The 16702-nt window shown below is 41.4% G+C and overlaps 2 protein-coding genes across 2 annotated transcripts in view; both read left to right on the forward strand.

Moving 5' to 3' along the window:
* The window catches only part of ACAP2 (ArfGAP with coiled-coil, ankyrin repeat and PH domains 2), a 126842-nt gene extending 120908 nt beyond the window's left edge, over nt 1-5934 (forward strand). The window contains 1 exon segment of the mRNA XM_032481663.1: nt 1458-5934. Within this exon segment, the coding sequence (XP_032337554.1) occupies nt 1458-1558 (101 nt within the window). The 3' untranslated portion in view covers nt 1559-5934.
* A 4659-nt stretch (nt 5935-10593) lies between these two features.
* XXYLT1 (xyloside xylosyltransferase 1) overlaps nt 10594-16702 on the forward strand; it is a 161966-nt gene continuing 155857 nt past the window's right edge. The window contains exon 1 of the mRNA XM_032481664.1: nt 10594-11198. Within this exon, the coding sequence (XP_032337555.1) occupies nt 10695-11198 (504 nt within the window). The 5' untranslated portion in view covers nt 10594-10694. The remainder of the gene's footprint in view (nt 11199-16702) is intronic.

Raw genomic sequence — 16702 nt, forward strand, 5'->3', positions numbered from 1 at the left:
TATTTTTATTGTTTTAGTAACAATAATATGAGTTAGATTTTACTCTTAGCCACAACCTATTAAGATTCTCTTACTGGTTTTTTGTTTTTTTCTTTTTTAAGTAGAGTGGTTGATTCAGGTCATGAGAAAATTTCCAGGGCTAAATGAAAACTATATAGATATTTTAATAACTTGCTTTTTACACTGACTAAATATTAAAAGCATTAAAAATTTTTATTGAAAATCTTGGGTTATGCTTTTAGACCTTTTTACTAGATCTTTACCTCCTTCCCCCAATTTTTTTCTAATTCTCTTAGTGTTTGGTATGACATCTATTGCCTCAAAAAATCTCGCTTTTTACAAGCTGACAAAACTTATTGCACTATTAACAGCAACTGTAGCAATAAGTTTGTAATAAGATGGATGCAAGGTATCTCATGGGGAAAAATTATAAAACCATATTGAAACAATAATCGTCTAAAACAGTATTTGACAATCTAAATCTTGAAAACAGAACTATGCCAAGCTTCTGTATAAGACTGATATGTTTAACAGGAAGCATTCATGATGAATGATTCATCTTGAAAATAAGATTTTATTTTATACAGATCTTTTGCCTGAGGAGTTAATCATGTGTGTATATATTTATTTATAGTTTTTCATGGCAAGAAAAAGGTATTCAATCTGCTATATCAGTGTCTATAATTTACTTCTCTACAATCATATTTGTATGTGTATACATATGTATTACTCTAATTTAACAGATGTCTTTGGTATTTATTGCCCCTTTGTTATAGTGTCCTTGCTCATATAACCTACAGTAAACAAAAAAAAAACCTTCTTGACTAAATGTGAAACTGATTTTAAAGTCATTTTCTGGGCTTTATTATTTTATAAGCTTAGTAAACAGTGGATTAGATGCATTAGTTTTACTTAAGTATTAAAGTTTGAACAAAGATTTACTTTTCACATGCTATTTAATTTAAAATGCCTTTAATTAAAAGACAATATTAAAATAGGAGGCTTTTCCCCCACCTGGGTATCAGTTTTGTCTTGCTAATAACTTGCATCCATCAGAAACATTAGTATTTGTCTTTGGTCTTTTCTTTTGGCCTTGATCAAGGGAAATATTTGTTTAAAGAATGCCTTGTTTATTATACCTCATTTAGAATGACTTTTATTTCTCATGTGTTAATAAATGTATTTCTTTACATTGCTTTAAAATACTGGCATCTTTGCTCTTTTCTAACTCTGAGCTTTCTTCTGTGGCTGCCTCTGAGGTGCTTTGTTCAGGTATAGTTTTTTTCTCTTTCACTGTGTAACTTTCCAGCACTTAATTAGTTGGTCTTTTTTCTTTCAAAAATGCTCATTTTAATATAATGAATTATAAAATAGTTACTAATCATAAAAATAAACGTTGCTTATTAGTACTTTCTTTGGGTAGATTTTAAAAGTGTCTTTATTTTACTTTCATGCAGGTGATGAAACTTACCAGGACATTTTTCGTGATTTCTCCCAAATGGCATCCAATAATCCAGAGAAACTAAATCGTTTCCAGCAAGATTCACAGAAATTTTGAATTTTCTCAAGAAGGGGGAAAATATTAAATCTGGTGACTCCCTAATGTATACATCTGAAAACTCACAAATTTTTACTGCTTTAATTCTTACTTAATTTTAGTAGATATTGAGTGACTTGGAAAAAAGGTACTCATTCATTGATATTTTTATAAATCAAAACATAAATCTCTAGTAGTTGGGAGAGGAACCTACTTTAAGACCTCTTTTATTTTAAAAATAAAAGCCTGTTTAAAGGGCTGCTTTTTATAGCTAAAAATTGAATCTAGACTTCAGCCGTCTCTATGATATAAGATGCTAAGAGTTTAGACAAAAATCTCTTTTTTTGCCAATGGGTGGTAGCATTGATTTTTTTTTTTATTCTGTGCATCGTGCCCAGAACCATTCAGTCAAGCACGTCTGCAGCAAGTGGGAGTCTGATGTCCTGCCTGAGTCAAGAGTACGTCTTTGCTTTAGCTTCCGTGATGCTGGTGATTCAGAAATAGTTTTTTTGTTTTTTGATAGCCTACCTATCATATACACAATATGCGATTTAGCTGTTAGAACTAGAGAATATGTTTCCCCCGTTTGCCCATAAATGCAGTTATATTCCTCAGCTATTGTCCAGGAGTTTAACATCCATATAATGGCTATACAGATAGATATAACTTAGTCTTTTAGGTTTATTCCATTTTATGAAGCAAAAAGAAGCCCTTAACAAAAAAAAATTTTTTTTTAATTACCCAAAGAATCTCAGTTATAGAAGTTGTAGTTCTTCATTATTGGGTTGATTTCCTAAAACCTTGACAAATTTATTGATGTAATAAAACTGTTTCAAAGGTTACTTGAATGTTACAAAATTATGCTTCATCAGATTGTAACTATCAAAGGAAAAGTTGATTTATAAAATACAGAACATTTTTATATTTGCAATTTGTCCTTTTCAAGATATATTTTTTGCTATTGCTCCTAGTAAAAGGAAAAATCTCTGTAAAAGGAGAAAAAATACTCAAGTTTTTTTAGTCTATACTAAAATATATAGCAATAAATTGCTTTTTAATTTTTCTAACATCTATTATGTGTACTTGTACACATTGTACATTCTTTTAAGTTGTAGCATCTATATAGCTTTTGTGTTTGGTTACATGAATAATAGACCCTTGAATTCCAAAATATTATGGATATTATGCTACAAATTAGTTTGATTCTTTGATGTATCACGTTAGGAGTATAATATAATTGAGTAATTTGCCTTATGATTTCTTTCTAGTATTATCAACAATTAATTTTCAGTTTCTTTTCCAAGTTACATGTAAATAATATTATTGATACTCAGTTTCTAAGTAAGAGAGGTTTTTAAACTTGAGTTATCAAATAAGTAGAGAAATTCATTGAGTAGAGGATAAATTTTCTAACATTTTCCCACCAGTAAGGAGAGTTTTCGAAGTTGACTGAACATCAAATCAGAATCTGTCTAAACAGGAACTATACTGAAATAAATTAATGTCACAGAAAAGGTTCTATATTTGGCCAGATTGCGTACATATAATGCTTATTTAGTAATAATCACTGTGCATGAGATAAGGATAAAAATATATTTATGAATTATTTCTAAAGAAACACTGACTTCCAAAGCCTAGTATTTTAATTACAACAATAACAAGAATATTGAATCTTTCCTGTTCCACCTCAGATCACCTGGCTTTGCAGAAGTCTGATTTGTAGCATTTTTATTAATGTACTTTGAAACTAGCAGTCTGAAAAGCTCAAGAATAAGGAAATATGTTGAAAAAAGAAAAGAAAGAAAGTAAGAAAGGAAAGAGAGCCTCACTTTTCCTTTGCAGTGCCTATTCCTTTTTTTGTCCTAGGACTTCATCTGAGGAAGCCTAGGCCATTTTTCCTTTTGGATCCAGCCTTTGGTCTTCAGATCATTTCTGGGATCTCTGGTTGTGAAAGCAATTCTTTATGACATTCTTAACTCCTGTGGCTTCAGTGTTGAGTTGATAATGTGGCAGTAATTAGTGTCTACTTAAATTTAATGTACTAGACGTTAGAGATATATTTCAAGTGCACTAAATATGATTATGGTTCTGAACATCTTCAGAGAAGGTGAAATCTTTTAACAGTACAGGGAGCCTGTATATACAAAAGTACACTTACGTAGCTTGATTTCTTGAATAGGCTAAGACTCAATTTGGATTAAATTTGGCAAAAATGATGCAGTACTGAGAGCAAGACTTTAAATTAACGGTTACATGCAGTTACAGAGTAGCTCTTAACAAGGTGAATTTAGATGTGTCAGCTAATAGCTTTTCTATAGTATGTAACAAATCTGTTTCCTTATGTTGTGAATTATTCACTACAAGATGATAAATTATAGTATAAACAATGTTAATCATACTCTTGGAATTTATAAGTCAATTTGATTGTCCTTTGTCTTCTTTTCCTAACTGATCTGCTGATATTAGTTTCTGATTCCTTATCATTATTCCATTAGCTCATTATCATTAGCTCATTAACTTGAAAGTTAGATTAATCTCAAAATAAGAATAGCAGTACTAAGTATGAGGAGTTCATAAAATGCGGTTTCATGTTAGAACCAGACTAAAGGTAACTGAATAGTTCTGTGCAGTTTTTCATTGTAACACTTACATGTTTAAGATTTCTAAAGTTTTAAAATTTTAGTACAATCCTTAGAAATTCAGAAGTTTCCAGGGATTCACTACATTACAGTGTTTGTCTAATTTATGCTGATCTTCACTATAGATGTTAATGTACTTTGATGTTTACTTTCTAAAACATACAGATTAATTTGGAATATGTACTTTGGTTCTTAAAGAGTGCATTTGGAAAAAAAATTATACTTTCACAATCTGGACAACTTAACTTTTGTGATATGTTAAGTAGTATTTTAAAAATACAGTTTTATATAAGTAAAGTGTGGTTACAATAAGCCAAATTATATTTAGGACTAAATTTACTATCCATTTTGAATAATAAGACATTCCCATATCGCTCTTATATTGTCAAATTAAATTTTCTGTTTGGTAGCACTTTTAACCATGGATATGAGCTGGAAAAATGATATATTTTCATAGAATTGTCTGTCCAGGATAACTTGAGACCTGCACGATACAGTGGAAAGAGCACTGACTAGTACTTACTGCTCTTTTTGGATTCAGAGCTCCTCACAAATAAAATGAATGGGATGAAACAAGGTGAAACTATAACAACATCCCTTCGTATACTGTGCTGCTGCTCACAGTGTACTTTGATGTTACCTTGAAGGATTCTCACAGCAGGACTTCTGAGACATTAATCTTGGAGCACCAACATTGTCTCTTTGATCCTGGGCTGCTGCTCTTGTTTTACAGCGCAGGTCACTGGTTTGCGGGTTGGTGGCACAGCTGACACCAGTTATGTCATGACACCATGAGTGACTGCTAGTCAGAGGCATTTTTCTCCTGTCATGAAATGATTTGAAATCATTGTAAAGCAACAAAATCTGATAATGACTGCCAGCTTTCCTTGTGTTTTGATAACAAATACTCCAAATATTCTGGAGAACTTGGGTATAAAATTACTTTGAAGGAATAGACTAGGATTTGAAGACATTAAATTGTAGGAAATTTTATGTTTTTACAGTAACAAACATTAATGAAAGGAAAACATTATAAAGGTAATTTTAATTCTCCATATGCTTATCAGTTTCTTGATGCTTCTAAAGGAAGACAACTAAAAGGGGCATGGATTCAGATTGGCTAAATCTTGACATCTATAAACATGATTTGTGAACATCCTTTTCTGTTTACATATATTTATCTACTAAAATGAGATAATGGGAGGGAAGCAAGGTTTGATTAAATAAACTTTTCTCTCCATTGGTCTTTTCACTATCTTACGTACTAGATTTTCTTATTTTTCCTCAACACACCTCCCCACCTTTTGGATGTTAATTTTAAACAGGGAAAGCTCACTACATTATGAAGAATGTTGGCACCAATTATTTTACACAAAGGCTAAGCGAACGGTTAACTTTTGGAAATGATGAGCTACTTTTCTATATTTGTTTACTTGTGCTTTGTGATATTTCTGGATCATTCCAGTCATAAAGACTTATTACATGTAATATTTCTTGCTACCTGTGAAAAAGTATATTTTAAAGAATGTATAACCAACCATCCATTTACTTTTTATTAGTAGGTAGAGAATTTGTTTGTATCTAATTCATGAATGTAGTTTCACTGTAGGATGTCATTGTAAATGGAGCAAAGTACGTTATCTTTATAGTTATTCTAAATGTACATTATGTAAGAATTGTAAATATTATACCTGATTAAATACTTTGTATGCTGAGAAATTATGTTAAGTCAATAAAAATCTCACTGCTGGCATAGTTCTTTTATGCTCAGATTTCTACTTTATTGTGAACTGAAATTGCAGACATACCTGTTAACAGTTGTCATGTTTAAGGTCCAATATTCCTTTCCACTCCTGCCAAATTGGTCTGGATTGATCCTATTTGCTGATTGCTTCAATCATGAAATCCATTTTGATCTTTTAAATATTTTCTTCTGTCTGATCACAGAGCTGTATGTCTCCTAATTCATTAGCTAAAAACCACAAAAAGGCTTTTTTAATTTTTTTTTTGGCCCTAATTTTTTTCCCATTATGATTGAGACATCTGTTGAAGTTTCTAATCTAGGCAACACATTCACACTGAATCCTTTTAGTAAACAGACAGAAACATGTTTTTCTGTGAATTGAGACTGAAGGAATAGAAAGTTGAAGGAACAGACCTGGAAGTGAATTGCCTGTTTTTGCCTTTCCTTTAAAAATTAATTGAAAGCAGACACCTCAGACTTTTCTATATAATTTGCTTTATTCCACTTCATTTCATTTTCAGAATAGTTCTTTGATGAAGAGAACCCAAACCAATAGTAAATGTTTTAAAGGAAAACAGCCTACTTTTCCTTATAAAACAGTGCTTTTTCACTTTAGAAAAGTGTTTAAATAGTAATAAGTAAAGAATTCCATCATAATTCCATTGTCTGATTGTGCTGTTCAGTATGGTATCTACCAGCCATGTGGCTATTGAAATTTAATTAAAATTAGACAAAATTAAGAGTTCGGTTCACCTGTTGAACTGCCACATTTTTAAGAGCTCACTAGCCATGCAGCTAGTGACTACTGTTTTGAATAGGGCAGATTATAGAACATCCTCATCATCCTAGGAAGGGGTGTTGGATAGTACAGAGGGGGAAGCTTTTGCTTCCTTGGTATCTACCCTTCTAGACCTTTGGGTGTGTGTATTTATATTTATATACAATGGGATCACACTGTTTTGTTTTTTCACTTAATAAATGAGCAAGTTTCTAAGTCCTTATGAATGCTGCATCACTTTTGGAAGTATTTTAAAAAATATTTTTATTATTGAAAATTTCAATACTCCCACCCATTTTTTTCTCTTCCCTAGTTTTTTTTTAAACCAAATGCCAGATATTTCAATAAATCATTGTGTATCTCTAAAAGAAGGACTCTTAAAAGTCATTATCACTCAAACTATGAAACTATATAGTCGTATTCAGATTTTCCCAGTGTCCTAAATGTGTTCTTTGAAAGGAGATTCTTCAAACCAAAATTCATGTAAGTTCCATTCATTGCAGTTGGCTAATTTCTCTTGAGTTTCTAAATCTATAGATTTTTCCACCATTTATCACTTAAATTTTCCACTTGTTTGTTGAATACATCACTTTTAATGACAGCATCTTTATTTTAGTTTAACCACTTGATTGATGAACATGTGATTTCCATATCTTGCCATCACAAACCTAGCTCTGCAGAAACCCTGTGGCTAAATATTTGAGTACATTTCTATTTCCTTAAGATGAATTCCTAGATGTGAAAATGCTGGTTCACAATGGGTGGGTTGGTGTATTTTTGAGATTTAGTGAGTCAGGCACTTTATTAGGTACTGGGGATATTATGGTTAAAAAAAAAAAAAAAGACACTCTACCTGTTCTCTTGGAGTCTTGCCTTCTTGCAACAGAGAAAGATGGGACTGGGCGGTTCATAGGCGGCCCTCACCAGAACCTTGAGGATAGCGCCTCGTCTGTACACTGGATGGGTTGGTGTTTAGAGACCACTCCTTGAGGCAGTGACATCTAAGCCAACGTCTGAAGCAGAAGAGGTTAGCTGGGTGAAGATTTAGGGCAGGGCTTTTCAAACTTTGGCTTATAGAAGAATCACTCACCTTTAAGGCCCAGGCTTGTTGAAGATAATAGGGCCTGAGCCCGTGTACATTACCAAGCTTTGGGTGCTTCCAATGCCACCCAAAATTTGACAACCACTATTTCAGGGAGAAACATTCATCTGGATAGGAGAGAGAACTAAAAATTCTCTTAGGAAGATTTTTTAGTGTTGCCAGTGTGTCCTCCAGAAAAGCTGTACCAATATACACATCCTCATCTGCTGTAGAGGAATGTCATTTTCTGTATCCTTGACAATACTGAGTAGTGGCCAATACAAAAAAATTTTGATGAAATATCAGATTTCTGCATTATATTATGGATGTAGAAATTATACAACAGGAAAAGCCAATTACCTCTTATATCTGGCCAGAAGTCAGAGAACTTGACCAAAGTCAGTTAGAACTGAAGGGTTACTGTACTTACCAAGTTCTTTTGTCTATTTAGCCATGTTGCTATACACTCAGATACATCTATTTTAAGGTGAGAAAATAGCACATTCCATCTGACACCCTACATACATTTTCTTTTTTTTTTTTTTTAACATACCTTTTTTAAATTTGTCTGTTTTCCCTAGAAGGTAAGTTCTATGAGGGCAGGGCTTTTTTTCATGGCTGTATCCCCAGGTGCTACTGTGTTTGGCATGTAGTAGTCATATGATATCTGATAGCTATCGAATAAATGACTAGCTACCTTCAACTCACTATTTTAGCTTCCTGTCAGCAGTATATTTCAGCAAGCTACAACATTAATTTTTCTTTTTGGTCAAAGAATTGAGAATGAGGAAGCTACAACTTGGAGAAAAGACTAGTCCCTTGAGTATTTTCCTGTATGTTTACTGACTTTCTATGGAAAATTTAAATTGTTACTCTTTTGTTATCCATAAATTCTAGCAGCGATCTTACAAAGGTCTGAGAAAGAAAATATTTGTAGAATAAATTCTGTAATAAGTGGCAGAGGGGAGAAACTACCTTATTGGTGGTGTAGGTAGGGGGACTAAAAAACAATTCCAGAATTATTTCTGCCTTATTAATGAACAGTAATTAGAATGTAATAATACAGTGGTTGCACCCTGCTGTGGGGATTCTATGGTACATGTAGTAAAGTCTTAATGGAGATTAGGGGTTTAGTGTTTGTAAATAGTCTAGAAAAGCTATGGTTGTTAAATTATATTTTGTACTTCTTGGATATTTACTTTGTTCTAGAGTTTGGTGTTTCTAGCATAGTTTACTAAGTATCAGACCCTGTTTTAACTGCTTTATATCTGTTGCCTCTCATCTTATTAGGCATAGGTACTAATATAAAATTTTACATGTGGGTGTAATTGTAGCTCAGAGGGATTAAGTAACTTGCTTGAAGTCTAACAACTCCTAGTTCACTGTAAATGTAGCTCTCCTGTGCCTTTGGGAGAAGCTGAGCTCAGAGTTTTCCTACTCTGTGATCTTGCCCCACCCCCAGTCCTCATAAATCCAGCTCTCTTAACTTGCTCATAACAAGCTCTTAGCTTGCTCTCAACCACAGTCGTCTGCTGAAGGTTTTGGTAAACTACAACCTAGGGCTTGAGTTACTGCTTTCAGTGCTAATCTTGGCTAAAAGCTTGGTCTTTGGAAGTGGTAAGATTTGAGTTGGGATCCTGACTCCGTTATTACCAGCCAGCTGGATTTGGGCAACTTACTTCTCTAAATCTCCATTTCCTCAATTGTACGGTGCAAGTAATACTTCTATCCCTCAGAGTTGTGAGGATTAAATGAACTAAAGTAAGATCCTGTTACTCAAGTGAGTTAATTCTGCTATTGGTTTTTTTCCCTCTCAAAGTGAGTAGTATGTATTGAACTTGTTGCCAAGCCTGCTCCAGAGGTCCAGTATTTTTCAGATAAGTGTTACTCCAGTTGAAATGAACAAGAGTTAAAAATGAGATGAATTGTGGTTTTGGGAAACACACTTTGACAAATAATGGCATGGTACAGTAAGCGGGTGAGAGAGAACTCATGAGTACATTAGTTCTGCATTGTCACCTGCACCTCCAGTAAGCAAGCAGACCACTTCTACATGTTTATTTAAGACTGTAGTATGTCGTCAGTCCTCAGAAGATTTCAGTTAATGAGTTTTTATGTAGTTGGCAGCGTTCAAACCTGCCACTGTGTGACTTGGGGCAATTGAACTCAGTTGTGCCGCAGTTAAGAATTTGCACGACTACCTGATACCTATTAAGCCTCTTTAAAAGTGTTAAAGTGTTTGTTGCTGTTGTTTATCAGAGTATCACAATCCCTGGCATTACTACCCTGGGAAGTTCTTCACTGCCAGAAGTTTTGGGCAGCCGGCCCCCCGTGGTGGCTGCTTTAGACAGTCTCTGGTTGGCCATTAGAGCTGCCCACTGAGGCGAGCAGGCAGTTTACACATCGGGTGTCATTCCTACTTCACCGTGAATGGGGAAGGAGTTGCTAGTTTAAACTCTATAGCCCCAGCTAGTATCCAAGGTGTGAAAGGAGCCTTCAAGAAATTAGAGGCGAGAAGTTATCAAGAGAAAATTTTTCTCTTCGTGCGTCCGGTCTAGTCTTTTTGCTAGCTGAAGGCGCAGCTTCGGTTTCTAGCGTCTGGCGATGGGTACTTAAGAGCACCATTTTTCACAGACGGTACAGCCAGCTGGCCTCTATGTCCGAGTCCTCACTGCTCCTAGGACCACGCGGCCCATGCTGGCTGTAATCCTTCTGAGCTTAGGACCCAGCGGCTGCCGGGCAGCCCTAAGCCCCGCCTCTCCGCGCATCAGAGCCCTCGGATTGGCTCTCGGCAGCGCGGCTCCGCCTCCGCCATGGCCGCTGCTCACCGCCCGCCGCCGAGGCTACTAAGTGGCTGCCGGGGTACAGATCTCCGCTGCGGCTCTGTGGCTGCTGGGTCCTTCGGCCGGCGGTGCATGGGTCACCTTCGAGGCGGGCCCCCATGCGTTCGGGCCATGGCGCGCTTGGGCGCTGTGCGCTCTCACTACTGCGCGCTGTTTCTGGCCGCGGCGCTTGCCGTCTGTGCTTTTTACTACCTCGGCTCGGGCCGGGAGACCTTCTCCAGCGCCACCAAGAGGCTGAAGGAAGCCCGAGCCGGGGTCCCCGCCGCGCCCTCGCCGCCGGTGCCGGAGCTGGCGCGGGGGTCGGTGGCGCCGGCACTGGGCGCCAAGGCTAAGAGCCTGGAGGGCGGCGGGGCCGGGCCGGTGGACTACCACCTGCTGATGATGTTCACCAAGGCGGAACACAATTCTGCTCTGCAGGCCAAGGCCCGCGTCGCGCTCCGCTCCCTGCTGCGCCTTGCTAAGTTCGAGACGCACGAGGTGCTTAACCTGCACTTTGTGAGCGAGGAGTCCAGCCGCGAGGTGGCCAAGGCCCTCCTGCGGGAGCTGCTGCCTCCCGCCGCCGGCTTCAAGTGCAAGGTGAGCGGGGCCGCAGCTGGGGAATCCAGGGGGCGTGTGGCTCGGTCAGTGCGCGCATCCGGCGCGCCCTGCCAGGCTCCCAGGGGTCGGGAGGGGAGTGTCTTGGTTGCGCTGGCCGCTGCCAACTCCATTAGGAACCTAGCCCCTCAACACCTCTTCCCTTCGCCCCAAGTGTGCGTTCACAGCACGCTGGAGGCATCGTCCTGGGTCGTGTCCGGAAGCCTCGGTGTTAGCTGACCACTCTGGCCCGGTGTCCCCCTTTAACTGCGGCCCTCCTTGAGAATTGGCACGCCCCCTCCTTGCTAGCGTTGCACGAGTCAGCAGCGAGTGCCTTGAGTCGGCTTCTCTTTTTATTCTCCTCTGTCTTGGACTTTTGAGGATGGAGCAGCTCATTTGAAGGCAGCAATATTCTTCCTGTGCAGACTGCTGGACCTGGTCTTAGGCCGCTTGAATTGTTGAAGTTACAGTGACATTTCTCATAGCTTTAAGGTATTTCAGTCACAACTGGTCAAACCCAGCCAGTGTGAACCATCTCATCTCCTCTCTGTGCCCCTCTTCTCCGCTACCCTCAAGGGTCATGAACCCATTTAGAGAAGCAGCGAGTTCCAGGGAGGAAGAGAGAGCTCCAAGAGGTACAGATCAGATCTGGGGAGAGCATTGCTGAGCAGAGCTAGCTACCTTGTCCCAGGTGCAAGCAACCTGCCTCCCCATTATCTCACTTCACCACCTGACTCTGCTTGTCAGAGATTGGGTTCCTAGCCTAGTGTTAATTGCCTCAGTCAAATTAGTTGCCTCCTTCTGACCTAACAGTTGCACAGAGGGGATCCAAGGTGACAGAAATAGCAGGTGATCCTAGAGGATGGAGACTGATGGTGGGGGGAGGGGTGGTGAAGCAAGAGTGGTGTTCCATGTGTTTGTGCCCAGTGGGTGACTAAGGGGAGCTGATGCCAGTATCCTGCAGGGTTCGGGGGTTTGTTGCTCATTGTCTACAGAATCAAGCTCTAATTTCTTGGTAGGGCTGTCTGCCTGGCTCTCCTCTCCAACCTACCTTCTTGTCCTTCCTCTGTGTGCACCTTAGATCCTACCTGTACCGAATGTGCCTTTACCCAAGATACACTCTCCGCCTAGAATGTCCTTCTTTCCCTCCTGGGCCCTTAGCCTCTCTCTGCTTATTTTTCACTTTCCCCCAGGAATGTCCCTAGACTTGGGGACAGTCTGTGCCCAGCCTTTTTCATTCCAGCTTCCCCCCATAACATCAAGTCTGTCCCCTGCCCAGAATAAATGAGCCCATCAGGACCAGCCACCATAGTCAGGGAGGGGCACCTGGGCCTGGACTCCATAGTGTAGGAGGCCAGGAATCCAGGCCCTGGAGCTTGTGGCTGGAGGGGGCCCCTGGGACCCACTGTCTGACCTGGGGTTTTCCAGCCCAATTGCCCTGATTGGAATCTCTGGAAGTGGGGCCTGGCAACCTGTTCCAGCTGGTCCTTAGTACTCTGAGAAATTCTCTGCTCGTCCAAGGGAGAAAACCAAGGGCCCCTGATGATTGGGCCAGTCTGGACAGGAGCTGGTATTTGTCTGGCTCTACAGACGCCACCTTGAAGAACAGCATTGTCATCTCTTCACTTTCTGAGTCAGAGGTCACAACTCGAGCCTACCCTACCCCATTGCCAGGGCTCCAGCCATGGGGCCTGGTTGTACACCCGGGACTTTTCTGTTGTTCCACTGTCAGGATACCCTTTCTCTCTCCATCACCAAGTCTTGCCCATCTTCAGATACCATTCACTTGCTGGAGCCATTCAAGGACCCACCGTCTGAAAGGCACATCTTCCTCTTCCTCGTGTACCTCCCTGGTGCTGTGATTATGACATCTTATCTCCCATCCCTATGCCTGGCACACAGTCGGCACCAGAAATACTGGTCCAGGACAGGTCCAGTTTCAGGGCCAAGTTCCCTTCTTGGTTGAAGCCTGTGTTTCATACTCTGACTCCCTTCTGACCTTAGCCATCATCCGGGCCTGAGCAGCTGCAGATGACTGGAGGGAATTGGCACCATCCTTGTGGAGGCCTGAGGAATGAGGGTCTAGGGGCTTCTAGCCAGGTAGCTGTGTTCAGATAAGGGTTTATCAGTTCTAGCTAAAATTGCTCCTGTTCCTTTTGAATTATTTTTTGTGAATCTGTTTTCTGTTTGTGACAAAGGTGCTCTTTTTAAAATTTAAATGTGTAGTCGTGAAAGATTTGCCTCATTGTGTTTGTCATTTAATTCTTCCTCAGGTCTGGAATATTCCTGAAAGGAGTGCTTCTTCCGTCCCACTTCACACGTGCCTTTCCCTCTGCCTGGAGGACCTCCCAGCCCCGCTGCCCCCCCTTAACTGGTGCTCTGCTCTCAGGTCTCAGCCTAAATGTTATCTCCTTGGCAAACCTTTCCTAAGCCCTTCTTATCCTTAGTACTTTTCCTTAGTAACATTTCTTACAGTTGTCATTATGTAATTATTGAATGACTTATTTGTCTACCTCACTAGACTGTAAATTCTTTAAGAGGTTGGACCCTGACTTCTCTTAAATGTTATATCCCCAGCACCGAACATCCTGTCTTAACATATGGGAGTGTGTCTTCTACTGAGAATTATTTTTTCAGTGTTAATTAGGAAGAAGGAAACTAGAAATTCTCACCCTGGTTGCATTAGAGCTGGAAGGGATCCTGAAGAACATTTAGCATCACAAGTGAGGACACTTGCCAAAGGTCACTTGGAGAGTTGTTGACCTGGCAGGGGCTACTCCCAAGTTCTAGGCCAATGTTTTTCCCTTTGTACCATGTTTCACCTTTAAGGAGCACTTCTCTCTTGTAAGATAAAGTAAGAGGACATTTCACTCCCAGGGAGAGTTGCTTTAAGTTGTGTTAGAACACTTTGGGAAGAAGCAGCTTCTTGCCCACCTAGCTGTGGAGACAGCCGGGGAGCTCTTCCTCCCTTGGTGGGAGCTGGGACTCCGCCACGTCTGCACGATGCAGGGCAGGGCTGCAGTGAGCCGGCCCACGACCCGTGCTCACATTCAGAGGTCTCTTCTCAGGCCATTTTCAAGTGACACAGAAATGGTTGAGCTGAAATGGTTGCAGAAATCGATCCTAGAACATTACTAGTCACTTTAGATCACATTTTGGTTAATTAAATATTAGCTAAAATGCCATTCACTTAACCAGAAAAATCTTGTTTTGATTATTTTTGAAAGTCTTTCTAAATCTCAGGGTTTGTTATCTGCTAACAGTATGGAAATAAATTATTTGTTCACTTATTTAGTAAACATCCAAACCTGTTATGTTGGAGGTAACAGATTGGGAGCTGCTTCTAGCTTATGGACCAGAGAATCTCCTGGGGAGATTAAAAATACAGAATTATTAAAAATATAGAACCTGGACCCTGCCCCAGCCTGTGGATCAGAATCTCCTGATAGGGCTTGGGAATCTGAATTTGTATGGGGCTGTGGCGGCAGGTGTCGGGGTCCCTGCTGTAGGGGATACAGGAGGGCCTGGTGCTCTCCTAACCCTTTTCAGACCCAGCTCAGGCATCCTCTTCACTGTGCAGCCCTCCCTCTGGGCACAATGCCTGGCACATAGTAGGCCTTCAGGAAACATTTTGACTTTCATCCTGGTTCTCTGCTGGCCTTCATCTTGATAAATGATGCTTTTATCACATCACTTCCATTCACAACCTCCTGGCTCACTGTCATCCCAGGTCATTCCAACATCTTAGCCTCGCAGCAGCTGGCTTCAGCTTCCTTGCCCAGCCTTTCCCCTCTCAGCTGCAGGAGAAGCTGTCCCTTCTCATGGAGCTTTGCTTGCTTTGCTTCTGAGCCATCTGTTGTTTCATTCCGTCTGTCAAGTGGAATTCTACACTTCTAAGCCTTGGGTCCAGACTTGTCTCTTCCCCAGGCTTCCTTGCTGTATTAAGTCAGATAGAATATGCCGTGGGAACTCCAAATAGTGGGAGCTTCAGCAAGCTGGAGCTCTATTTCTTGTCTAAATGGAGCCCAGAGGTAGGCATTCCTGGGCTGTCATCAGGGTCCTAGGCCCTTCCAGCTCTGTTGCACCACCCTTATGGAGTGGCCCTTGTTCTCACGGGCCAGAAGGCTGCTGGAGCTTTAGCCAACATACCTGTATCGCAGCAGCAGAATGGGGGAAGAACCAAAGCAGTGTACCCAGTTAAAAATAGGGGTTCAGTTAACAAGGAGAGGAGAGCAGGTTGTGGGGTAGGCAACCCCTCATCTCTGCCCACCCCCCAGGGGCCCACCATGCATGCTGGAGCCCCACGAATGACCAAGCACCCGCTGTGTGTGGGACCCTGAATTCACACCTGCAGGGACACAGACATGGGGCAGGCACAGCCCCTGCTACCAGGAACCCATGTCACTTAGCATCACACCCACGTACATCCTGTCTTGTTGCTAAACCCAGTGAGTTGGGCATGAGATGGTCCTGAGGGAGACAGCACTGAGTTTAAACCCCAGTTGGCCAGTTTCTGACTGGGTGACAGTGAGTAATGCCTTTCACTTCTCAGGGCCTCTGAGGCCTCTAAAATGAGGATTAAACACCCACCTCACACCGGGCGGCGAGGAGTCAGTCTGCCCGGCTGTAATGCAGGTAGCCTGGTGCTGCTGTCTGCTGTCGTGTGTCCAGTCTCAGCACAGCTCTGAGTCAGCACTCATGGGTCCCTGCGGCTGTCTCCTCCTTCCTTTGTGGTGTGGCCAGCCCCCTGCAGAGGCCTGGTGGGCTCACCCAGCACTGTGGGGACACCCTCAGGGTACAGCAGTGTTGCTTCTTGTGCTGCCACTGTGCAGTCACTCAGCTCACCACCCAGAAAGGCCTTCCCTGAACCCATTTCCTGAAGCAGCCGCCACCCCGCCCTTGTCTTCCCTGTCACCTTGTTCATAGCATGTAGCTGTTAGTTTGTTCATTGAGGCAGCAGAAGTGATTGAGGGCTCAGCCTGTGCCAGACACTGTCCTAGGTGCCCGCAAGCAGTGGGAACAGAACCAGGTCCCAGCCCTCATGGAGCTTACATTCCGGGGTTGTGGGCGGGTATGGGAGGTGGACTAAACAAACAGGTCCATGGAGAGTGAGTCAGATCGTGATCTGTTGTATGGAGAAAATGAAAACTGAATAAGGACATAGGGAGTGTTTGTGTGCGGCTGTCTTGTATAGGTGGTCAGGGAAGGCACCGCGGACAAGGTGACATCTGAGCAGAGGCTGAAGGAAGCAAGAGAGTGAGCTATTAGGACATGGAGAAGCAAGTTTGCGAAAGTCGACATCCTATTTCCTAGTTTGCATTCTGCCTCTCCCTATAGAGAGCATCACCTGCACAAGGGCAGGGCGTTACAGGCACCCCATAAGTGCCACCCCTGTTTCTGGCCTGAGTTGGGAGTGACAGACACAGGGGCAGGCGCTTGCCAACCTGGAGTGCAGACCAGAGAGACTTCAGGAGGGACAGGCACCTCTGGACGGTTGCTGGCTGCCC

The sequence above is a fragment of the Camelus ferus genome, chromosome 1 (assembly GCF_009834535.1).
Source record: "Camelus ferus isolate YT-003-E chromosome 1, BCGSAC_Cfer_1.0, whole genome shotgun sequence".
In the NCBI taxonomy this organism is placed as follows: Eukaryota; Metazoa; Chordata; class Mammalia; order Artiodactyla; family Camelidae; genus Camelus; species Camelus ferus.